This window comes from Telopea speciosissima, chromosome 2, assembly GCF_018873765.1.
Source record: "Telopea speciosissima isolate NSW1024214 ecotype Mountain lineage chromosome 2, Tspe_v1, whole genome shotgun sequence".
Lineage (NCBI taxonomy): Eukaryota > Viridiplantae > Streptophyta > Magnoliopsida > Proteales > Proteaceae > Telopea > Telopea speciosissima.
Window position 1 is genome coordinate 63,155,404 of NC_057917.1, and position 25,816 is coordinate 63,181,219.

At 38.1% G+C, this 25,816-nt stretch overlaps 3 protein-coding genes across 3 annotated transcripts in view; 1 reads left to right on the top strand and 2 right to left on the bottom strand.

The window, feature by feature from the left end:
- The first annotated feature begins 8,408 nt into the window (after positions 1-8,408).
- LOC122650981 lies at positions 8,409-9,695 on the top strand. The gene is made up of 5 exons (XM_043844332.1): positions 8,409-8,635; positions 8,740-8,795; positions 8,900-8,996; positions 9,317-9,375; positions 9,495-9,695. The coding sequence occupies exons 1-5, from the start codon at positions 8,581-8,583 to the stop codon at positions 9,693-9,695; spliced, it is 468 nt and encodes a 155-aa protein (XP_043700267.1). The 5' UTR covers positions 8,409-8,580.
- Positions 9,696-17,840: 8,145 nt separating this feature from the next.
- LOC122649754 (40S ribosomal protein S11-2) lies at positions 17,841-20,796 on the bottom strand. Its single transcript, XM_043842993.1, has 6 exons — positions 20,692-20,796; positions 20,428-20,468; positions 20,258-20,358; positions 18,458-18,602; positions 18,262-18,351; positions 17,841-18,094 (listed from the first exon to the last, which is right to left on the bottom strand). The coding sequence occupies exons 1-6, from the start codon at positions 20,701-20,703 to the stop codon at positions 18,001-18,003; spliced, it is 483 nt and encodes a 160-aa protein (XP_043698928.1). The 5' UTR covers positions 20,704-20,796; the 3' UTR covers positions 17,841-18,000.
- Positions 20,797-24,184: 3,388 nt separating this feature from the next.
- Positions 24,185-25,816, bottom strand: part of LOC122652782 (ubiquitin-like domain-containing protein CIP73) — a 43,564-nt gene continuing 41,932 nt past the window's right edge. Inside the window, exons 15-16 of the mRNA XM_043846634.1 lie at positions 25,711-25,788; positions 24,185-24,683 (exon numbers count right to left, since the gene is read on the bottom strand). Coding sequence (XP_043702569.1) covers positions 24,675-24,683; positions 25,711-25,788 — 87 coding nt within the window. The 3' untranslated portion in view covers positions 24,185-24,674. The remainder of the gene's footprint in view (positions 24,684-25,710; positions 25,789-25,816) is intronic.

The window sequence follows — 25,816 nt, forward strand, 5'->3', positions numbered from 1 at the left end:
CTGCAAAATTCATTTTGACCCATTTATACTGGGGTAGGGAACGATCGATCTGTTCAGTTATTAGCAGTTGACAGTTAGAAAAATGAGAATTGGGAAGAGATATTCCACTCATTAAGGATTTTGGTGGTCATCAAATTATCATTCATCGATGGATTTTAGAAGCCCTCAAGAGGTAAAATCCTTGAAATTAGGGGTTACAATTGATGGACCGGGCCAGACCCATCCAGGCCAGTAGGCCTTTGTTGCTTGATTTTATAGGGCTGACAGACTTCGGGCTACATTTCTGTCCCAAATAGACTGCTTATGCCATACAATAATAGAAATAACATTATAATATAGCTATTTTGCAAGTGGTTGGTTAATTAAGGACAAAGTTAATTTTCCTTAGGTTTACCATGCGGGGAATGTTCATCACACCATCTTAGAATTCACAAATTCCTATAAGGGTTTAGTATATTTGTTTTTCAAAATAACTTCTCAATCTCCTCCCACACGCATCTGAAGCTTTGCAATGAATGGATCCTCATTCATCGTGGCTCAAGAAAAACTTGATCCGTTGATTAATGGAATTGAGATCATCTAGGATATCTTGGACATATATAGATATGTGAGACTGCATTTGAAAAAAAAAACATCTGAGAGCCTATAATTATAATGGGAAAAAGATTTCTTCATACCCAATGTTGATTAGCATGCCATCTCGTGTTTTTGCCATGTGAAAGAATGATAATGATCGTTGGAAGTGTAAGGCATGGTGTCCTAGTGTATGTTTTCACCACTTGAAAGAATGCTTATGACCGTTGAATGTGTACAGCATGGTGTTGTGGATGTTAAATTTCATATTATAATCCATGCACCTCAACTATATTCTTCTCAAACAACCGCTTGATCGGTTGGTTGATGGCTCAGCAATTGAAACGCTTGCCCCTAAGAGGTCAAGGGGTCGACTTTCCTAATTTGTATATTTGTGATTTTGTGTTAGAAAAAAAACACCTCTTCCCTCTCGGTTGTAGTTAGATATAATTCTTAGGGAAAAAGATCTCTGTCCGGGAGTGTGGCCTATACCAGCACTCCCATGAGTCTATCTCTCTCTTCCCCATGTGAAATGACATCTCCATCCCCTTGTTTTAAGGAGGAGAGAGATAGACACATGGGAGTGCTGGCATAGGCCACACTCCCGTACAGAAAACTGCTTCCCTAACTCTTATATATAGTTGATATAAGTATATAGATCAAAGGGGGAAAAAAGTGTAAACAAATTTTTAAGTTTATTAGCTTTTTCTGTTTTCGGTTCAAATGGTTAATTTCAATCTCTTAGAAGTTTCTAAAAAATAAAAATCGAACCGATAAAAGAGTTGGGTCGGACAGTTTCAATTGGTTCAATCGGGTTAGTCTAAATTTGACACCCCTATGAATACGGTAAATCTTTATTTTTTGCCATAAATTCCAAGTTTTTCTGTGAAAGATGCTCATTGGAGGGTTACCTACACGATCAAAGTGTTCTGCAGTATTTCTTGTATCATTCAGTCATATGATACCATAGCTGTCAATTTTTACGTACCAAACCAATCAAGGGTGATTTTTATTAGCTATTATTCTTGTTCTTTTCTTATTTCTCATATCTCTTGATTTCCTCTATTTAATCCAGCTCAATATGTTCTAGCAATCCAAATTCAAAACAGGGCCTTGTATTGATCGATCAGACTTAGATATCCCAAAGTAATGTAGCAAAGGGATATGTAATAACCCAATTAAGAACCTTTAATAAATCCTGGTTTGGGTGAAGGAGGTGGAATGGTTAGAGACAATGAAGGTAGGGTTCTGACAGCATTCTCAAATTTTTACGGTGTTTGCACCAACTCTGTAGCAGAGCTTAGAGCCCTAAGGGATGGCCTTCGGTTGTGTGAGGAGTTGGATGTCTCAGATTTTTATATTAATTCTAACTCCACCATGATTGTGAATTTTATTGTCCGGAAAAAATGCAGTCTGTGGAGTTACTGGTATTGGTTTCAAGAGGTCATCTCTCTTTGTGATTCTTTAAGAGTAGTTATATCTTTTTCGTACAGAGAGAGTAATCGGGCAGCAGACTTGTTAGCTAACTTGGCCTACGCAGAAACTAATGATAAAACTTATTTTTCTGAGTAGAATTTATCGGCAAACCTTTGACGCATTATTCGTGAGGATAAAACTGACTTGCCAATGTTTAGAAAGTAATTCTTGGTTTTTGGTCTTGTGTATGGGTTTTTCAAGGTGTCTTGTGTGAGAGAATTATATTGTTCTTCTTATGGGTTTGGGGTCAGGCGGTTTATGTCCCCTCGTGTAATCAATTTTTGTACTATTTTTTAATAAAACTTCTAGGGGCTGGCCTGGGTCTAGTGAATATTCGGGTTTAAAAATAAATAAATAAATATATATATATATATATATATTAAAAACCATTAATATAGATTGGGTGGCAATACAATAGAGGCTTTAAGCATTTGGCTATGTGTCGCTATGTGCCGCAATCTAGTGGTCTTGATTTTGAGTTTGGAAACAGCATTCTCTAAAGTGGGGGTAAGGCTGCATATATTATGATCCTTCCTAAACCTCACAGTGGCGGGAGCCTCGTGCACTAGGAAGAATATCCTTCTTATTTCTGATGTAGAGTCTAAATTGACGATGTCATTGATGAGAACTTCTTTTTGGACTCTTAAGTGGAAGGGTGACTACTATTGTAGTTATCAATAACTAATTCTTCTAGAGACTGGCACTTCAATTATTAATTCTTTTACTAGCATAGCTAGGATGGAAGACAGATTTTTTTGCAAGAAATTGAATTTTTGAAGTGAAACTCCAACTTCCTATAACTAATCGTTCAAGACGACATTTTATTACTCTAAAAGTTTCTCAAATACATTTTTCACTTTTCTCTTTTCACCATTAATGATGTGATTTTATGATTGGACTTTGGTTCATCATTAATTCTCACTCCTATTGTATAATATCTAAAGTACATTTCCCTAATTCATTCATTTGGAAAGTCAGATCGCCAATACTTAACTCCCCTCAGGTTCTCAGCCCGGTCAGGATCGTAGGTTCCTCTCATAGGGGACCGGAAATGACGACCTCACCCCTGCCCAAACACACTACCCGGGTTGGGTGAGATTGTCATTTTCGCCCTTCCTATGAGAGGAACCTACGAACCTGACCGGACAGGGAACCTGAGAGGAGAAAAATTCAATCCCATATATAGTTGAAGGGATTCTCTCTTGCCCATAAGTGAGAAACTGATCCTTTCATTAAACATATGCCTTGACACAAAAGTTGAAGTTTATTGGCTTCATACTTGGGCAAACTTGTGAAGTGGTAAGTAAAGATAAGACAAGAGATCTACACGTAACTTGCATATAATGACATCTCTCACACCAAGCCAATGGCTAAATATATGACACGGGACATCATTTTCCCATAAAAATATCGTCGAAATTATTAAAAAAAAAAAGGAATATAGTGTGACAACCATTGTTTTCCTTTGCATCACAAGTTGAAAACCTACTATAATTGAAAAGAATCTTACAGACAACGGTCGGAAATCCAATTGAGTGTCACTATTACGATGTGATTTCTTGTTCACATTTCCATGGCTGTCATTGTTAGAAGATAATGACACAACCTGCATGCAATAAGAGTCTGATAAAAAGAGGAAAAATCAATCAAGAAGCTTCATTGTTTGCAGAGATGATGGAGCGCTCAACACTTCTTTAAAATTCAGATCAGATCAGATCATAAAATTCAGATTGTTTAATTAATATTTCATAGATCTATGCTTGAAGACCCAGGAGAAGGAAGACCAGTTTGTTCTATTTAGCTTGATGTTGAGATTGAAGCTCTTGTAAACTCTTGTCTATACATGTAGGTCAGGTGTGAGTCAAGTCACGTCAAGGGGTCGGACGATTCGGATCCATGGTCGGCGAATTCAACAGCTATGTTTGCTGGACAAGCCACCACCATTAAATCTACCTTGTCAAGTAGATGAGTTCATATATGCAGGAGAGAGGGAAGGGGAAGGAGGGTTGGGGTGGGGGGCTCACTTCCATGTGACTACATATCAGAAACATGTGAAGGTTTCAACACAGTATGGGAAAAACGTATAGTACATCAAGAAGAAAGACCTTACCAAAAAAAAAATCAAGAAGAAAGAAAAATGGAGACCAACTATATATCTTTGCATCTAAAATGAAATTTGATTGTTTTTGTTTTGTTATGATAAATTGAGACAATTGTGGAGTTGATTAAGATGGCCAATTATTCAACATATGTGTTTAGCTTGAGTATCAAAAAGGAAGTGATTGGATACTTTTTTTGATTAGCTTTGATCTGACATTGTTTTGATATGATAAGATGAATTATTTGTCATCTACCCATCTTTGATATTAGGGTTTTTCTACATAGACACATTAATTAAAGTTTTTCTTCCCACATGGCCCAATATGTTGATACCAAAGATAATAGTTGTCTCCTATCATGTTTCACAAATTTTTCAATTTAAAAGAAATGGATGTGACTCAAGGATAAATTGATAGAGAGTGGGCCTCGGTGTAACGATAAAGTTACTCTTTTTTTTACTTAGGACGAGGTTTCGAGAAGAAAAATATATAATTTTTCCACGAAGTAATGGAGGTAAAGCTACATACATTATGATCCTTCTTACAATAGTGGGAGCCTTGTGCATCGGGTATGCCCTTTTCCATTAAAATATATGTAACCCATTTCTATTAACTCCACTTATAACCAATCCATTGGCAGTTATAGCATCGATGGATCAAACTCTCCAATCCAAGGACCCTGATCTTCTACGACGCCACGGGCAGAGCGGCTTGAGCGGCGCACATACAGGTCGCCCTGCAATGACCACCTTGCCCTTGCCCTTGCCCTTGCCCGAGCACCTTGCCCGAGCGGGGGTAAGGCGATCATTGCAGGGCGCCCTGTTTGTGCGCCGCTCAGGCCGCTCTGGGCAGGGCACCGTAGACGATCTGAATTCCCAATCCAACGAGGTGTTCAAAGAAGAAGCAATTACTTTTGTTTTCCTTATTAACAACCCATAATCTATCTTTTGAAGCTAATTAATATAAACAATATATATGATCAATTTGTGAGGCTGTGACCCAATCCCTTTCTGGTACTTGATGCGGGCTTATTTTCAGACGTTGGAGCAAATCTTAAGAAAGAGAGAGAGAATCATTGGAACTTTTGAGCTTTGGAGGGCAAAGTTTGAAGTTTGAGCTTAGATTTAGGAACTTGTTTTACTAAGAGACTTGGAGTTTGATCTTATTTGACTTGTGTGTATGAAAAAAGGGAAGCCATGTAAATGGAAGTTTTGAGTTTGACCATACATGGGGAGCAATATTAAAGTTAGACTCTGTGGTCCAATTTACTTTAACACCAATACCTCTAAAAACATGTGATGTCTCTATGCCGGCCGATTTTTTTTTTTATCCCCACTCAATTGTGTCTTCTCTTCTAGATTGTTAGAACCAGCTGACCTTCCTTTTTCATATTATAAGAAATTTTTGTTTGTTTTATGGGTTCTTATATATAAGGCTCCAGTTATTAATTTTTTCTAAAATAATACAGCAAATCTTAGTTCCGTTACATGCATCTGATGTGTTGGTATTTAGATCTCCTACTCTCTTACTGACACTTTCCGTTTAAGGGAAATCTGAGTTTTAGTTGATGGAGGAGTATTTTTTTGTGGAAGAACAGTTTTTGCGCGTGCAGGGGTCAGTGAGAGCACGTGCGGAAGCATCTTGGGGGTGGAATTTTTGCCTTCCATAAGACGGAGTGGTTATTTTACCCTCACACTATATCTGGGAATGTGCGATACATTCCTCCAGCATCCAATCACATATTTTTTTAAAACAAAAAAAGAATTTGAGCTTCTTTTGCATGAAACCTCAAATATGTTGGGAGTTTAGTTTCATATAGGGTATTGATTACTCTACAACCCCAGTTATACACTTAGAAGTCCCTTGACCTATCAATTCAAACTTTTTGGAATAAAAACTTTACTTGATATTTGATGCTCTTCACACATGTGGGAGGGGGAGTTTTGGATTTAGTTCCCACATCAACTACTAATTAGCTTACAAGGGATAAGCCATGTTGCTGGGTGCGCTAAGTCTTCGAGTTAGCCAACATGTTGCTGGGTCGACCAGGCTAAGTCTCCGAGTCAGCCAGATTGGGTCAAGAACCAATCCAGATGTGCCATCGTATTTGAATAATTATCACCTCCAATTCCTCTAATAGAGGGAGAGGGAATCCCACCTTGAATAATGTTTTCGGGCAAGGGATAGGATGATCATTTCTACCCCATATGAGGAATTGGAGGAAACGGAAGAAGCAACGAGTTGGAGGGGATAACGAATCGTCGGGTTTTATGCTTTTCACGGGAAAAAAAGAAGAAATTAAGTGTGCAGCATCTATTTTGCAGCCCCATAATGATTGTTTGACTTGATGTCATAGGTAATAATAGTCGTCCGATTTTATCAACTAATACCCATCGGAGGGTCAAGCATCGCTACCGATTTATGGTACACCGATGATTCACTGACAGACAATCACAGACGCCGAGGTATTTGGTGAGACGGAGTGGGAAGAGATCGGAGGGCTAAGACAGCACGCACACCTAAGTGGAGGATGGTTGTCGTCCACTTCATAATTTCTTATTAGCTTCCAAACCCCGAGTTCCCGACACGGTTGGCCACTCAATGTTTTGTTGCACAACAAAGAACGGACAAGCCGCGTGTGATAGACGGTGTTCGCCGTGGAAATCTCTCCCAGCCACGTCATATCGCTGGTCAGAGACGAGATGTGGACGTCCACGTGGGAAGGACCCCGCAGAGAGGGTAACTAACAGACAAAACCGCCTAACGTCAGCTAAACGGCGAGCGGAGACGTCTTCTGTCACCGTCAAATTAACTGCTGCTTGTCTCCTTGACACGTGGTGTTCTGAACTCTGATAGCCCTCCATCTCCTACTGCAATGGCAGAAGTCATTCATTCCCCTTATTAAATTTCACAACTGCTGCTGACTTTTCAATCATCACTTATTTCATTTAATATTTTATCCTTTTGTGCTTGAAAAGTACCAATTTACTACTCTTCATAATATGAAATATAGGAGAAAAAACCATGGCCGCGCCGAACCATACTCTTTCACATTGAGCAGTGAAATGACCATCAGCTCGTTCCCTTAGATGTTTGTGCACATGTTTTCATTGGCCTTCATATAACCTCGTAAATCTTTTTTCTATGAAAGAAAAAGAGTTTTCTATGTAAGAGTGTGACCCTGCATCAGTGCAAGAACCAATAAGACAGTGTTCGAAAGCATCAATAACAAAGTGATTTTTGCCTTTTTTGGGATGTGGGGCAGTCATTTTTCGCCATCGCCACACTCTTAGATAGAGCCTTTTTTCCCATTACGAAAATAGGGAAAAATAAAGGCTCTCTTGAACTAAATTGTGGTTAGATGATAGTAATTGGATTCAATCCAATTCTCTTGAACTAAGAGTAGTTTGATATATAATCAGTATTTTAGTAATTGGAATTAGGGTCTGAATTAATTTTAGATTATGGTAATTGGACCGACTCTCTTGAACTAAGAGTGATGAATCAATTTTAGCACGGAAATAGATTTGGAGACAACTATAGGAATACCCGTTCCGATGCCATGTCAATATCCAACCCAAACACTAGAACTATTAAAAGTGAAGGGACTTAGGGTAACTGATGTGGGAGTATTCTCTCAATACACCTTCATTTGTATGTGCTTGAATACAACGTTAACCCTCAGATAAAAATCCTCTGTAGTACCACCGAGTGTGCAATGCACATCCTGTGACACAGCAGAGGCCATGTGTGCCATGCATGCCACATGACCTCTGCTGTGCCGCAAGATGTGCAACGCACACCCGGCAGTACTGCAGAGGATCCTGGTCCTAACCCCCCACTTTCCCCCCTCCCCAAACCCCCCCAGTATATGCTATTGAAGCATATATGGGTGCGGTGCTCTGGCACCAACCCTTTTGCCGGGTTAAGGCTCTTTAATTTTCTCATGATTTGCTTCACTGGGTTTGGTTAGATCAGATGCATGCTTTTAATGCAAATCTAATTAATTCACCCAATTTAATCAATCGGTTCTATACAATTCTTGTCCTCAACTGCTCAAGCCATTAACACATATCCCATAGCAACCAACCAAACCGACAGGGTCAGCATGGTTTAAACACTTGGTGGGCACTTGAGAAATCTGAATGGGGATCCAAAGTCTCTCAAAAAGGAACATAGTTTCGTAAGAGACAAATTTGGATAGATACGTTTATATAAGAAATCAAATTGTACTTTTTTTATGCTCATTATTTTTCTTTCTTTTAGTATATATATCTAGACAAGCTGGAGACAAGTTATCGACCACTCAAGCCCTTGCACATTTCAAAGTTCAATTCTAAGAGTGATACAAAGAAACAAAGGAAACCCATCTCATTTTGCAAACTCCAACTCTCTTCTTCTTCTTCTTCTTCTCAGTTCAACTTTGAACAGAATGAGACCTGCTTTACTAGTCTTTCTGATGCTCTTTCTTCTTGTAGAGGCTCAAGGTATATATGTAGTTTATTGCTGTTGAACATAAGAATGAGTGGGGTGTGGTTGTTCTTTGAACACTATTGTCTAATTTGTTTTTTCTCTTTATCTGAAACTTTAGGTATTCGAGTACTGCAACAACAGCTAATTGCATCAATTGACAATCAGATATTCCATGTGGGTATTTGAATTTTTCATGTTGTAATTTTGAATTATCTAAACTGGGTTTTCTCTATTCTTTTGGTTTTTGATTTTAATGGTGAAATGGTGTGGTGTTGCAGGAAGAAAATGAGAGAAGTTTGATAAAAGAAAGTGATGGTGTTGGTGCTGATGTTGGAAAGGCTGTTGCTGCTCTTTGTAGAGATGGGCACTGTTCAGGTACCATGAAAAAAGAAGATTTTCTAGTGTAGACAAGAAAGCCCATTAATGAGTCTCTCTATCTCTAGTGTTCATCTTTTGATTGGTTATAGACACTTAATATTATTTGATATCTGACATGAGAACTGGGTTTTGGAAGAAATATAAACACTTAACCTTGTGATCTAGAAAGAAATTTTGTCCAAGCTTCTCCTAATATCACTACAAGGTTCTTCTTGGATGACATTTTGACATTTTGTAGTAAGCTCACAAGATAACATAGAATGTTGTTTAGGTTTGAAACTAAATCTTAAGAAGCTCTATTCTATCTATTTGTGCAGGAATAAGAAGTAGAAAACTTGAGAACTTCTCTACCTCTTCAACTTCTACAAATTCAAAGGTTAGTCTATGCTTTTAAGGAAATAATTAAAAAAAAAATACAGACCCTCTCTCTCTCTCTCTCTCTCTCTCTCTCTCTCTCTTACTTATATGTGAGTCTATGTTCCAATATATTTACAGAGTGTGAAGAACAATGGAGGGACCAAAATGGAACAAACACTAAAGCATCCCCACCTACGAAGCCATGAGAACTTTCGGCCGGTTGAATCATCGCCGGTTTCTGGACATGGGAAGGTTGCTCCACAGAGGTATCCAGATATTATAGACATAGCAGGGATGGATTATTCTCCAGCAAAGAGAAAGCCTCCTATTCACAATTGAGTGTACTTGGTGGCTAATAAAACCAAAAAAAAAGTGGTTTTTAGAAGAGGGAAAAAAAGGAATAGAAAGTTGGGCAGTATTGCAGGAAATGCTGCAGTTTTTTAGGGTTAGGATCTATTAATCTTGTATATAGTATATTATTATATTATTTTGATATATGGTTATGTACATGATAATTACTAAGCCCTTAGGGTTTCAGTAAGCTTTGTAACCTATCAATAATTACATATATGGGAAGGTGCCAAAATAAAATGAGTATATTTTTATTGTATGGTTCAATGATGGTACAGATTACAGAAGCTTTAATGGTTTACTCCTGAAACACTGTTTTGTTTCTGGTCCAATCATGGTTGTTCAGAAGTTGTAATTATAAGAAACTTTGGTGGAACTTGGAAGAGATAGAAGATGAGATAAAAGCAAGCCCTACCTCCTTTCTATATATACTGTAACTTTGATCTTGAATCACAGTAATTAGCTGCAATATAAGGTCTCTAAACAGTAATCATTCATACAGTAATCATTCATAACCCTAGTCTTTGTATAGCATTCTAACATAAAAAACCCACCTTGGATGCTCCATTATTTTTTTACTTCATGGTGCGATGAAGATTCACCACACCATTCTAGGGTTCACAAACCTCTATAGGGTTTTAGTATGTTCCCCAAAATACCCTCTCAATACCCTCTTGCGTGCATCATGCCCCACGGTGGATGGATTCCCATTCACCAGAGAATTCTTGAGAACATGAACTTGACAAGGCCTCTAACACCCCCCACCCCAAAAAAAAGAAGTTACAAGGCCTTAGGTAGCTAACATGGACAAACCAGAACCAAAAACCTTTCCTAGCCATCAACCCATTGTGGGACCAGATCATTGATTCAATTGCTGAACAAAACTTGTACTCTATCAAAGCAAACAAGTTATGGGGTTATACTAACTGGCCAGTTTGGAGGTTTTCTACACTAAATTGGCCAGTTCCTGTGGAGCCAAATATATTCCAAAACAGTGCCTCTATGAACAAGACCATAAATAAACCTACACTTTTCAGATGAACCAAATCTTAACTTCATTAATATACTGTAGTTATGCGCCGTAAGAGAACTGTGGAGGTGTGTAGGACCATAAAAGGATCCCGGCCGGGAGAAAACAAAAACATCAAAATGGACATCACAGAAGTGGTTGGCTCAATATAATAGGTTATGTGGCATTATATGACCAAACCTTTTGTGTGATGGGGTATTGTAGTTTGTTATTGAAGCCTTTCTAGGCCTACTTTTGGAATTTCTATATGGGCCTCCTTTGTTTCCCCTATTGATTGCACTGGTTGAGTGGTCACATCTATGGTGGTGGTCCATGGGCCCCCATTTTTTCTTTGTTGGGCCATACAGCAGTTGGTTTAGCTTTGGTGAGGTTAGAGACGAACGTGGAAAGGTTGGGATTGCATTGAAGCAAGGCATGATGTTCCTTGACAATAATAATAATATACGCATACATTAAATGTGAGGTATGTAAGGTCCATGTAGGGAACAGTCAAGCCCATGGGCCCTACCAGTTAGGACTTAGGACCACTCATGGCCGTGCCATCGCTTTCTGCTATGCCCCATGCCATCCACGGTTGTAGTAATCGGTATCGGAATTGGATCGGTCTCGATCGATATTGATCCAGATCTCACCCTGAATCGGGTTGGTTAAGGGTGTTGGTTCGGCCCAACTTGATCGATTAAGGACCAATTAGTCAAAATGTACATAAAAAATGCTTAACAAATCGATTTATTACTGACTAATCAAAACCGATAACCGGTATTGGTTTTAGTTTTGCGGTTAAGGCCATATATCAAAACGGTCCGGACACCCCTAAGGCCGGGTTACCCATCCAACCCCAACCCATAAGTCTAAACAATAATCAAGTATGGACTGAATGGTTCAAACTTAAAAGCCTGCCAAGTGCCAACCCCTTCCACATGTGGCATGTCGTCCAATGGGGGAATTAAGGCTCCTTAGTCCTAATAACTGGTTGCATGGATCCCTCACTTTGCATGTGTGAGACTGTCAAGGAATAATGTTGGCTCACGTTCAAGGTTCTAAAACTCGGGTTTCGATTAGGTTTCGATCAGCCAGAAATCGAGTTCGTCTCGGTTTCGACCATATCTCGGTCAAAATCTGGGACTTTCTCCAGGTTAACTCGAACCTTGGTTTCGAGGCCCAAAATTTGTTTTTTTGCCCTAATTCTTGTTCTGCTGCTTATTTTTGACATTTTAAACATAATTCATGCATTTGTTTCACATAGAGAACACTAAAAATATTACTTGTGGTTTTGATCTAAGTTTGATACTGTATATTGCTCTTGGACATGGTATCGAATAAGGGTTGATCGGAACATAACTCCTTCAATATAAATGAGATTTAAGCAATCTTGGATTTGCTAAAAAGCTTTGTTTTGATTGCTTTCCAACAAGTTCAAAATTGCTTAAATCTGATTTATATTGAACGAATTATGTACCGGTCAAACTTAACTTGGTGTGCACGAATGTTGTCAATATCACTCTGAATTAAAATATTTTTTTAGACATCAAAACAAATAAATATTTAACCGCACTTTTGATTTTTAGTAATGTTTATGATATTAAGATTTATGGAATTTTTAGATTTGAAAAAAACTCTAGCATTAGAAAATTGAAAATTGCATCTATCGTCGAAAATCTAGTTTTTGTTCGTGAAGTGGGGGATTGATTTTTTTTTTTCTTTTAAAATTTGATTTTTTAACTATTTTTGTTGGATTTAAATAGGGGGTATTTGCTTATTTATGAATAATATCTTAAGTAAATGATATTAGACATAACTAAATGTATGTCCTGCTTTCTGGTTTGGTTTTTGTCAGTTTCTGGTATAAATACATGTTTGTCCTAGTTCGAGACAAGTTTTCCTTAGTTTCGATGGACATATGTATCGAAATCACCGAAATATGGTCAAAATTTATCGAAATCATCGAAACCCAGTCAAATCCATGGATTTTATAAAATCTCCCTTCAACTCGTCTCGAAAATCCTACAAAACCAAATTAACTCGATGATTTCAACAAATTTCAATCGAATTTTTCTTCCATGCAAACGCTAGAAGCTGTTGCACGGTGAGAGCTGAGTAACAATAAATATTTCAAAGAACAAACCCCATACGGGATAGACATTTATTCAACTCCTGCCACATAGCAGAAGTACTTGACGAAAATTAGCAAATGAAGGGGTTTAGAGTGGGAAAGAGTGAAGAGTCCAAGGCATTACAAAGAAGTGACCGGGGATCCTTCATTTAATAGTATTGCGACAGTAAAATTTTCTTAATTTGACCTCAATAGAGGCATTCCTTGGACTTCTCATTCCTCATTGCACGGCATCTGAAGAAGGAGAGGCGAACATGCATTTACTTGAAAGGAAAAGACATGTATCACGGACACTACATGAGTACCATGGCTTGGCAATGGGTGGAGAAAGAAAACAAAAAAATAAAGAAAATAATATTTAACATAAACTACAAATGGCAAAAGGTTCCATGCATAACTATGTACTGTGCACGGTCTTGTCCCCTCTCTCGCATAATAGCGGTGAAATGAAATAAACATGAATTTTTATCACCTGCGGTTCTCCTGCTCGGTACGGTTTTCTAGTGCCTCTAATGGTCTTGTCCCTTCTCTCGCACAATAGCGATGAAATGAAATAAACATGAATTTTTATCACCTGCGGTTCCCCTGCCCGGTACGGTTTCCTAGTGCCTCTAATAAAAGGGGGTGGACCTCACCCCGGCAGTGAATTCGGTCAAGAGGTGAAATGGTCATTTCAACCCCACTGTGAGAGGAACCGCATAACCGTAGCGGTAAGACAACCTCAAGGGATAAAGGTCCATTAGTTATAGAAATAGGTGGGTGCGTTAGTAGACATAAGCACTGCAAAGTTATTCATTCGTAATTTGTCTTTTAGCCGTAGGTCAGGATGAATGTATTCATAACGGTAGATTGTCTCTTGCATAGCTAATGTCTGGCAATGTGCTATCTTTTTTTTTTTTGGGTAAAGGCACTGTGCTATCATATAACAGCAAAGGGCGAGTATTGAGGTAATCTCACATTAGCTGGTCTCAAGTGGGTATGTTGGGTCTTTGTCGATGATGGACTCTGCTCTACCCACAAAGATAGAGTCCACAAGAAGACTTACACATAAGGGTGAATATTGAGGTAATCCCACATCGGTTGTGGGTACTCTGACTATCAACTATAACAGTCAGAAGAGACCACCCCACTTTGAACTAATTGATTTTAAGATGGAAGTTTAAATACTCTCAATGGTAGGAAAACCCATTTTTAAATTGTTTACCCGAGGTTAACCACCATTCAAAGTTGTTAATAACAACATCAAGGGACGGAAAAGCCCATACAACTAACGAAGAAAAAACCTAAAAAAAACAAAAACAGAGCAAAACGACACAGAGATTTCATGTGGTTCACACACCAATATGTGCTACGTCCGTGAGCGAAACTGAAGATGTTTCACTATGTAATGGAATAAAGTTACAATGGTGATCTCTCAAGAACACCCAAAATGACACTGCTTCTCTCTCCAAAAAACCCTCACACAAAAAAACACCCAAAATCGACTTAGTTTACATCAAGACAGATCTCCACTAAAAAAATATCAGGATCAATCAATCTTCGAAACAGGTACAAGAATTCGAGACACATAATAAGTTCAAATAAATGTTGAATATCTTTATAGCAAAAAGTTGGAATTTGTACCAATTATAAATCTATTGTCTTGATTTGTTAGGGTGTTTTCCGGCATTGTGAATCTGTAGTAAATTCAAATTGGAAGGGTAAGACGGCGGGAATGGACATTTAACATCTAGGTAGTGTTTGGGATTTTTTTCTTTTGGGGAAAAAAATTACAATCATCCATGGAGTTTTAAGTCTTACCTAATCTTAAAACTAAAATATTCCGACTCAATCTAAACATATTTTTTCTCCTCCTAGAGACAAAAGAGAAGGAATGATTATGGACAAGATTAAGCACTGATTACATGAATTCCATTTTCGGTTATAATCACTAACATTGATTCTTCATTCCACAACCCAACAACACTCTTTTGACAAGAGGACATGCATGAAAAGAGGTAATGCGGCCAAAGAGATTCAACGTCCTTGTTGCATAACATGCAGCAGCAGCAATCGTCACTATATATGTCATTGGCAAACAATAAATGATGTATTGATGGTGCTGATCTTGCAACTTTTACCCTACAGCAGAATTTTATGTTCTTGGGAGATGGAGATGGAGAATTAAAATCCTCTGCAGTGCGAGCATCTGGCAGTGCACTGTAATGCGATTCTAAGAGCTCCACACGTGGAAGAAGCTTCATCAAACGGTGCGAACTCAATGCAAGGCAGTTTTTTTTTTTCTTTCCTTTCTTCTCGAACTTGGTACTGTTAAATGTCGCATCTTTCACGTGTTGAGTTCTCAGTCCTGCACTGCAAAAGGATTTTTTTTTTTTTTGCCCTTCAATTACTATGATGAAAAGAGCATGCTTACAGGGTTTAGGAGGTCACCTTGTCAACCTGTTTTAATCCCCTAGATGGAGAGAGCTAGATGACCTATCCATCAGCTAAAGCATAGAAATTCCAAACTGGCTCAAACGAAGTCCCACTCAACTCTATGACAGAGATTTAAAAATGTCAAAACTTGATTGCCATGTAGAAAGCCTTCTTTATTGGGATTTTATCCCATTAGTGTGTCCCACATGACTGATTTAAGTGTTAGTGACCTACTAGATATCTTATTGGTTTGGCATTGGTTTTGTATACTACTTGAATTCCAAGTATGTAATACTCATTTAATGAGCACTTAGCAGAATTAGTGTCCTAAACCGATTGCAATCGTTGATGGGAAGATTGCATTGATTGTCTATAAATTGAGGGCACTTGGTCCGGTCCTCTCTCTATCCTATGTTGGTATTGCTTAACAACCCTCATTGCTGAGATACACTGAAGGGGGAGGAAGATAGAGAAACCTTGAGTTTCCAGAGTCTGTACTGAAGGCGATCGTCATTCATGGCCCATGGAGATCAATCAATGGTGCACGGTACGTGTTTCTCCACTCTAATCTATAATTTGTGGTTCCAGATTGTATAGATAATATCCCATTGTTATGGTTGTATGAAATGTAAAAATCTCACACTTGGTATCAAAGTCTAGAGTTATGCCTATGGTTTTGATCGAATAATGTTTTTTTTTTTTTTTTTTTTTGGGGGGGGGGGGGTTTGTTCTTGCTGTTTTCTGTAGGTTATCTAGGTCAGAATATTGAAAGATAAAACTTAAATTAGTAGAAATTGGTTTTACAGTAAGTGCTTTCAAACTATCATTTGCACTGCCTCTTTTAAAAACCTGTAACAAAATTTGTTAGAAAAACTCACGGGTTGAGTCGTGTCACTTGACATTGTCATTAAGATCATAAACGTCCCTTATGGTGCAACCGAGAGTATTGTGAATTGGCCTTTAGCAACTGAAGAGATTAAGACGCATTTACTAGGATATATCAAGTCTCTAAAACTATTAGAAAATGTTTTGAATCGTTATTAATTTTCAAATTTAATTTAAAACAAACACTTTCACTTTGTTCTACCACTATTGTTTTTAGTTAGGTTCATCCTATTGTAGCCAAGAAAATTACAAATAGAATTCATAACTTTACTTTCTTTACCCTCGTAATATGGCAAGGCATTATGATGGACTGACTAATGATGTAATTTCACACATGTGATTCAACCTCAGTCGCCCTGATACAAAGCTCTACACCTAATGTTCTCATTTCCCACGGCAGCTACCCTGTTGCCCTTGGTCGTCAAAATCCAAGTCATAGTTATCATCATCTTCACCCAGATCAACACCTAGAACAACGACTGCCTCTCCATCTTCAAACCATGCCTCAACGAAGAGAGAGCAAGGGATGCAGAGGCCAACGATGGGGAGCACAGGCAAAGAAAACAAAGGAGACTGAGTTGCAGAGTTTGGGGGAGAGGCAAAGGGCAGGTAAGTGGGGAGAGATGCAGAGCACTGCTGTTTATTGTGCACTCTATTGAAGTTCTCCTAATTTTAAGACGCGGGAGTTGTCTTCTCAGCTTCCAACACCAAAAATGATGAAACTTTATGTAAACTGGTCTCAGGGTCGATCAAATTGAATATAAATGAGCATGCTCTTGATAACCCTGTTCATGCAGATGCTGGTGGAATCTTTTAAGAGTCATGATGAACGTGATAGAAATCATATTTGGTGTTTTGAAGATTTACGTGAGAGTGCGTATGACAATTGCCGCTAAGTTTTGAGATTTCATTTTGTTGCCTCTAATAAGGAGAATGGTTTCCACAATTTATCGATTGAATGTGAGTACTCTATGGATGCTGTGTTCAAAAACACTTCATTCCATGGGCTTTCCTTCAACAATAGCTTTATTTTAGGTCATATCTTTCATCCATTTCTTGGAAGATTACACATTGTTATAGAGAAGCATACCCAGTTTGAGACTCTATGGCTAAACGCGCTGCAAGACAAGGGTATTATTTCCTTTGGGCTGATCTTCCAACTTTTGTTAGGGATTACGTTTCTTGGAAAGCCCAAGAACGAGCTAGATTTAGATTTGAAGAACCGATCTTAACATCAGCCTACTACGAAACACCCACCACCTTATATCTGAGGGAATTGATTGCCACTTCTACATGATGAGAGATTATGATTCCTTAAAAGTGAACCTCGTCAAAGATGAAGATCTTAGCACCTTGATTTCAAAACCTTTGAAAAGAGAAACCCACACCATAGCCACGAAATGGTTGGTAGGTCCAAAGAGTGTTGATCATGTGAGGTGTTGGAGCAGATAAATTAATCTCAAAGATTAAATCAATCAACAGATAAAACCAAGACAGCAAATACCCATTAGCCCCGGGCGATCAAGCAATTAACACCAAATGTATATGCAGTGTGCGAGTTGTTCAACTACAATGAAAACATGATAAACTAAGAAAACAAACAATGATGATTTCATGTCAGCCATAGAAATCCATATATCTCAGGGCTAGCAACTAATGTATGTAACATTTTAGTTTGATAGTGCTCGAGTTATCTCAAAGAAATTAATTTCAACAAAACAAATAAGTTGATATATCAATAATAACTTTAATGCCTTCCAAAATGGCAAAACTCCTTAGCCTACAATAGAATGTAAAAAGCCATAAATCAACGACATCAAACGCAACGAGAGAAATGGAAAACCTCAAGATCACATTCCTGTAAAAGCCTTCTTCCCAACTCCACCAGATGATCCAGCAGGAATCACTTTCAACACATTAAACCTCACCGTCTTTGACAGTGGCCTGAAAGAAGGGAAAATCACATACTCATGACTCAGTACCAAACATCAATGGGCAATATGAAACCTTTTTTTTTTCTTTGGGGGAGGGGGGTGGTGGAATAGAAACATTAAAACAAGCATTTTGCTTAGCCAACAAAAAGGAAACTTTATTGAGTGAAAGAATTGAACCTGCACTGGCCGACTGTAACATGGTCTCCTTCTTTCACACGGAAACATGGAGATATGTGTGCTGGAATGTTTGAATGCCTCTTTTCATATCTAATATAGAAAGGAAAATTCAAAAATCAAGGCCCAATTATATAGAAAGAGAAAAAAAAAAAAAAGATGGAGATAAAGGAAGGTAGTGATAAATACTGAATTTTACCTCTGATATTTCTTGACATAATGAAGGTAGTCTCGACGGACAATAATAGTCCTCACCATCTTAGCACTGTGGCAGGTGCCTGATAGAATACGGCCCCTGATTGAAACATTCCCAGTGAATGGGCATTTCTTATCGATATATGTTCCTGCAAACAAGAAAACAATTGTATAATCTTCAATCACCGAACTTTCCCAGATAAACAACCTAAAAGCATAACAGAAAAGTATCATATCATTACAAATATTTGTATATCAAACCATATTGTATAGCACATTATAATAATTCTTGAGAGAGATTAGAATAAAGAAACTAAACAATGTAAGTTTGAAAACAAAAATATACATGTACAACTGGAACTGAAATTCGAATAAAAGGAGCACTCTTCACTGAGAAGGACATAATATCAATAACTGAGAATGTGTAGTCAAATCCAAACTATGGTTAAACATCAGACAAGTCTATGGACACATGGGCCAGATCTTGTCTAAATCTAAGCATATATCATGCAGTGTGATTCAGATGCTTTTCTTAATCATCACATTACTAAAAAACAAACAGATTGAATTGTTGTATAATGGACTTAAACAGAATAACAAAAGTGAACATAAATATGGCAATAAAAATGTCCACACAAGTTACCTATCCTTCTCCTTCCCCCCCCCCCGCGAAAAAAAATATATTTGTTCAAAAGATTCCGAACACAATTATATAGGATTATATGCAAAAGGGCATGTTCAGCACAAGCATAATATGGCACTATAGATCACTGAAGAACATTGAAAAAAATGTAATAACTCCCTGCTTCCTGCATTTTCTTTTACTATAAGGCATGTGTTAAAATCAAATAGAACATCTCCAGTTTTCTTTTAGCACACAATAGTACTGCATTCTAGGACCCAGTCATAAATTGTTCATGATGATCACCTAATCATTACAATGTATTTATTTTCATGAAGAACAGGATGGGAAGAAGGGAATATAAAAAATAAAAAATAAAAACGTACAAAGTCACATTCGTGAATGGCAGCTCAATGTGGGATTACAGCTAGAAAACCATACAGTATATTGACACGAAAGTAACCCTGTAGTATAATTGGTGCAGTACAGTAATTACAATCATAATGAAAATAAACTAAGAATAATGGATCCAGTTGTCACTAACGATCATTGATGCAACATTGACAGAATTTTACACCCCTCTTATGATGCGTATTTCCTGATGCTCATAAGGACTCTCTAAGCAACCCTAACCATGATATAATTGAATTTATCACGTTATACAGATCATGGGCTGCCTAACCTTCATGGCATATCATAAGAGTTCAATAAATCTATTTCCCATGTTTTAATAAGCAACGGAACCCACTGGGAAATAATCCCTGGACAACATTTTTACAAATCTTTATTTAAAAAAAAAAAAAAAAGACAAGATATAATATAATCAATCTCCATAAATGCTCAATTTTTATTCTTAAGCTGGCAAGCATTGTTTGCAGTTTTCCCATTTCGGTGAATTAGGAATTCGGAGCTCAAGTTTAATTTTGTTTCCTCTTGCAACACAACTAAAACATTCATCCATGACTCCGCATTCTTTGGCAAGGAGATATTACATTCATACGGAGAAAAATTTCAGTGGATCTGAAAAGATAGGTTCAACCTACATGTGAAGTGACAATCATCGACATTCACTGACAGAAAAGCTGGATTCCCATGAAATACTAAAATGACTCAAAGTATTCAACCAACTTAATCAAAATCAGGACAAAAGAAACCACGACAAGGAGAAAGCAGGACAAAAACCTTCAATCGCATCTCGAGGTGTCTTAAACCCCAACCCAATGTTCTTCCAGTATCGGTTACCGCCCTTTCCAGGCCTCTTGCCCTTCCCAGATTTCTTCGAGCTGCAACGTTCAAGATCAGATAAGCACAGAGACAAGACTCAAGCTTTAAAAGCAACGCATATATCTTACCATAAGAACACCTTCGGCTGCTTCAGAAATGCCTTCTCCGTCTGAAAACAAACAAACCCATGTTCAATACAATACTAATAAAATGAATCGCTTAGCGCACAAGAAGAACGCAGGGGGAGAATAAAATTGCGAGGCAAAAAATATAAAAGCTCCCAATTCCAACAAAAAAAATTGAGAGGCAGAGAAGATTGAAGAATTTCCGTCACTTCGTATACAACTGAACACCAAGGGTTTCCAAAACAAACGGACAGTTCAGATATGCACCTGTTCCGCCATGGTTGAGAACTCTCGAAGAGACTGAGATGCACAGAAGCGCAGAGAAGACCTATCACTCGGTGGAGACCCTAGACCAAGATTAAGAGGAGAGTCCAAAACCCTAATCTTTGCGAATATAAAAGTGAAGGGAGAATTGCTTTTTCCTTTCCAATTTTACCCTCAACATGTATTATTCACATCCTTATGTTACATTCAATCTATTCATGAGAATCGTTTACCCAAAAAAAAAAAAAACTATTCATGAGAGGATGAAATTGCATCCTCTTACAAACTGTATTTTCATTTTTTTTTTTGACAAGCAAACAAAATGTATTATATCTTTGATTTCAATGGCAACATTCCAAAAAACTATGTAAGGGTAAAGATGCAGTGGAGATTGGTAGCTTATGTGGTTTCTTGGCGTGGCATATCTGGAAAGCGCGCAATGACTTGGTATTCGGAAGGAGGCAGTGGCAACCTCTGGAGGTTTTGGGGGCAGCAACTACAGCCTTTACTAAATTCTCCCAAGTTTTTAAACAGTCCTAGGCTGTTGGCAATAACCAACAAAAGGAGAAGCGCCACTCTACTTCACTTTAGACTCCTCCTCATCCGGTCATGAAATTGAACTGCAATTCTGCATGGGGTCCCAAACAAGAGGCTAAGCGGAATAGGGATGATCATCAGAGACTCTAATGTTTGTTCGGCCCTGGCTAAGTCTTGTCCAATTGGTTTTGAGGAGGTGGTGATAGGTGAGGCTCAAGCCATTCGTCACCGATACTAGGAAACGGGGGGGGGGGGGGGGGGAAGCATGGCGATCAAAACGCCCACTTTAATATGTCATATGTCTGATTTAAATAAAGTGAAACATTCAACCACCCACTGTTCCAGTAGAACCGAATGAACCATCATACAAACAGGTATACAACAATACACCACTCCTTAGTTAGACGTTTTTTTTTTTTTTTTTTTTTTTTTTTTTGTTTTTGTTTTTGTTTTTTTTTTTGTAGAAAAGTTTCTATTGATTAAAGAGCGAAGTTCACATGGTAGAAAGATTATAAATCTCTTGAAATCACGGAGTGAAAATAGGCCAAACTGTCATACGCACAATAGACAAAACCTTTCGAGCTAGAGTGTCAGCAACAACATTTGCCTCTCTAGAAATAAAACTGAAAATACATTCACAAAAATAGGAGATATGCACTATATATGCTATCACCGGTTGAAGGGACAGAGGAGCAACCTTGTTACGATTATTGATGAGGGAGATAACTTCAAGGTTATCAGATTCCCCCCTTAGGAACTCCACATCTTCTGAAATTGTTTCAAGAAGTCCTACGCAGACTGCCAAAGCTTCCCCAATCACAATGCTATCTAAGTTGCTAATTTCAAATTTAGCAAAACCTAGATGACCAGACGAATCCCTGATGATAAGGCCGATGCCACATATACTGTGATCTGGGGACCAAGATGCATCAGTGTTGAGCGAGAGGATTGGAGGCCTACAACTGGGACGTGCTTTGATAGTTTAGGAATTCGCAATGCACCTTGGAACCTGCTTGAGTAACCTCTTCTGGAGTCATCTTAGTCTGATCCAACACTAGTGCATTGCATGCCAACCAGAGGGACCACGCAAAAAAGCTACAATAGCTGCTTAGCTCCCTAAATCTTTTCTTCCCCAATTTACTCCATTCATGTCATCCTTCACTCCTTAGTTAGACTAAGGAAGAGGCATAATCTGACTTTTGTGAAAAACCCAATTATGCGGCGGGCGAAACCAGCTACCTCCGCCACAAATGCAAATAGAATCTTTCCAAAACATTAAATAATGGTTTGCAAAAGAAAGAATTCATGATTCATTTTTTTTTATTAGTTCATTACACCAATGTATGTTCAACTCATCCTATTGCAACCTTTTTAAACTCACCCAATTGCAATCTTTTTTAGGGGCCAATTGTCGAGTATAAGGGGGCATCCAAGATGCTAACCTTGGATAAACTGACCACTCAAGTTTGGGTTATTAAGAGTTTGAAAAAAACCTAAATCTAATCAAAAGGTGAGAGAAATACACCCTAGCTCAAATTCAATTGGGTAAAGAACGTTTAGATTTGTTTTGTAACCCCACCAAAAATAAAAGAGGGTTTTTTAGACCCACATATGGTATGAACAAAATTTCATAGTGTGAACTCTTCCCATGAATTCTGCACTGACTACGCAATTTGACAGAAATAGACCAGGCAATGGATTTGATTAGGTCAAGCAACAAATCCAATTCCAGCCCAACAGCCATAGTAGGAATTTTCTTCAAGGACTACAGATCATGGAGCATGTTCAGACCATTGTTTACGGGATCGATGATCACACTGAATCTGTCCAGATTGTATGAAATTACCCCCCTGCTTTTAAATAAAACATAATTTTTATTACTTTTTTACCCTTGAATTGTACTAGTTAATCAGTATCAGATCGGCCTCGGCTCATACCAATCTGACCCAGGTGAATCAACTGATCCAATCCCAAGATTACGAACCATGCTTCAGACTTGGATCCAAATATTTGATGGCACACCCATTGCTCGAGTCCAAAAGTACTTTGAATCTGTGGAAGGAGAAATAACACAGAAAGTAGGACAGTTTTCCTCCACTGCCTGGTGAACATTCAGCCAGGTTCACAAGCCCTATTCAATCCCCCCCCCCCCGCCCCCCCTTTGGCTACCCATCTGAACCCACCTTGGAGAATGGATTCTCATTGACCATGGCTGAAGAAATATTCGGTCCTTGGAAGTATGTACTAACAAGTCCTTTCACTTCCACATAAAAAAAGAAAAAAAGTGCTTTCAAGGGATAGAAAGGAAGAACCATAACAAAGTTTATATAGATCCTTTTAAATTTATCTTTTTTCTGCCAAGTTCATATAGATCTTTAGCCATAATAGGCCTAAATGTGCCATCAGCACCCAGACCAAACCACTGTTCCATGACTGGAAGAGCGATTTTAAGATTTAATGTGTTACGGAGACCACAACTCCGCCATAATCCATCATGTATCCATCTATCCCATTGACGCTTAACCGGAGACGTCACAAAAAAGTACAGAAGAAATACATAAAGCAACATAAAACACAAGGAACCTTTTAAGTTTTCCATATTTACTCAAATGTTAAAACTCAGCTTGGAGACGACCACAACCTCGTTAGTTTTCTGTGTTAATTCAAAGAAAATCTTTGAAGAGAGCTTGGAAGAACAAAAGAGATACACTGTACAACAGCACAGTATCCAAATGGTTAAAACTTCAAACGACTAAGATCAAGCTGAGTTTTTGTCACAAACACTAGCCATCACAAGTCCCTTGGTGCTGAACCTCTAGTCATTGGACAAATAGCAGGATTACGAGGGCCCAACCCTAGACTCACGTTCTGTAGTGAGTCTTGTGACCCACGACATTCACTTTCAAAACTAAAGAGCAAGGGAACCAACATGTAAATAAAAGTAATCAATGGTTATAAATGTCTTGTAACTGATTGAAAGGGCCCATTTCTCATACTAGATAATGTTCCAACAATATTTCAAATCCACCACAAAAATTGGAGTTCAAGACTACATATTCAATTCCCCAACAGTAATGGATGAAGGTCTTTTAAGTGCTCAATGTACATATGGATTCGAAATCTCAAGATCATACATGCTGTTATATATCGATTCAACTAAAGGAAGAGAGAAAAATTGTTTCATCATTGTAAAATGTCCCTAGTATTTTAAACCTGAGAGAGAGAAAGAGCGAGAGTGAAAGGGAGAGGGGTCCCAAATATTATCACCTGCTAACGACGCCAAATGGAAAACCAAATTCAAGATATATATATCAAGCAAGTACGGCGCCAACGCATGCCTCCCAATATAACTCCATCATTGAACACGGCAATGCTTCTATGCTGCATCATCATTATGATCTTCACTCCAATGGAAATGTATTTACGAGTGCTCAACATTTTCAGGCAGATCACTCTCTCTGCATCAAGAAATCAACCTTCAAAAAATTGAACGATCAAGGGATATGGCATGAGGAAAAATCTCATTCTCAACCAAGGCAAACAAAAAAGCATGTTCTCAATATTCAAGGAGCCTGTATCACAATAGAGAAGAAATCAGGTTATTCTTTTCTTTTACTCCCTTTCTGTACTGCCTAACCCACTACCTACATTCTGTTAGGCATTCTAAAAGGACTTTACAACCTCTGGAAATAGTCCAACTGTCCAACACACTCCAAGACCATTTGATTTTGTTTTTCCGGTCACATTTTTTAATTTTCAAACTGATAACATATGAATATACTTATATAAATAATGCGCCATTAGTTTGATCTCAACATCATTAGTATTTTTTTTTTTTTGTAAATGCAGAGATTTAGGGTTACCACTTACCATCAAGCAGATTTTAGACAATCTGCACATATTACACTGTTATACTGATGAGACCGGGATCTATCATTGGATTGGCCCACTCACTTAAGAGGTTTCTTAAATGCTTGGTGTAGGGGGGCATCAGTGTACAAACGTTACCATTATTTCCATTGAATTTCCTCCATAGCATGTTATAATTGATTTTCCTATCAGTTCAGTTTCCAATAGGATCCATGATCCCTCAGAGAAAGAATCTGCCCCCACCAAATGGGTGCAGGAAGCCAGTCCCCATGCACATGGTATATCATAAAGAATCATAAATTTCACCACTAAAACCATAACATGCCTAATTAAATATGATTTATGTAGCAACTTCTGAAAATATCAGTGATTAGGGCTGGCAGGATGTTCAGAATTTTCAACACCTAGCAACAAGTCTAATTTCAATGCAGTTATTCCAGGGAATATATTTTTATACCAATATAACTTATGTTTAAAGGCTTTAGCAACAAATTCAACCAAGATAAGCAGTTACCTTGATGCTTGGTCATCAAATAAGCAAACCGAAAAGGGGGTGGAAGAGGGGAGCGGAGATGGGAGAGAGAGATAGATGGTAATGAGTACTTGACAGCAAACCTTTTGACGCTTTGAATTTGGTGGAGTTGGAGGATCACCATGCTGACAAGACGTCCCAACATCTGGATTCTCCTCAGCCTGCATACATTTATTGTTCAGTTATTAA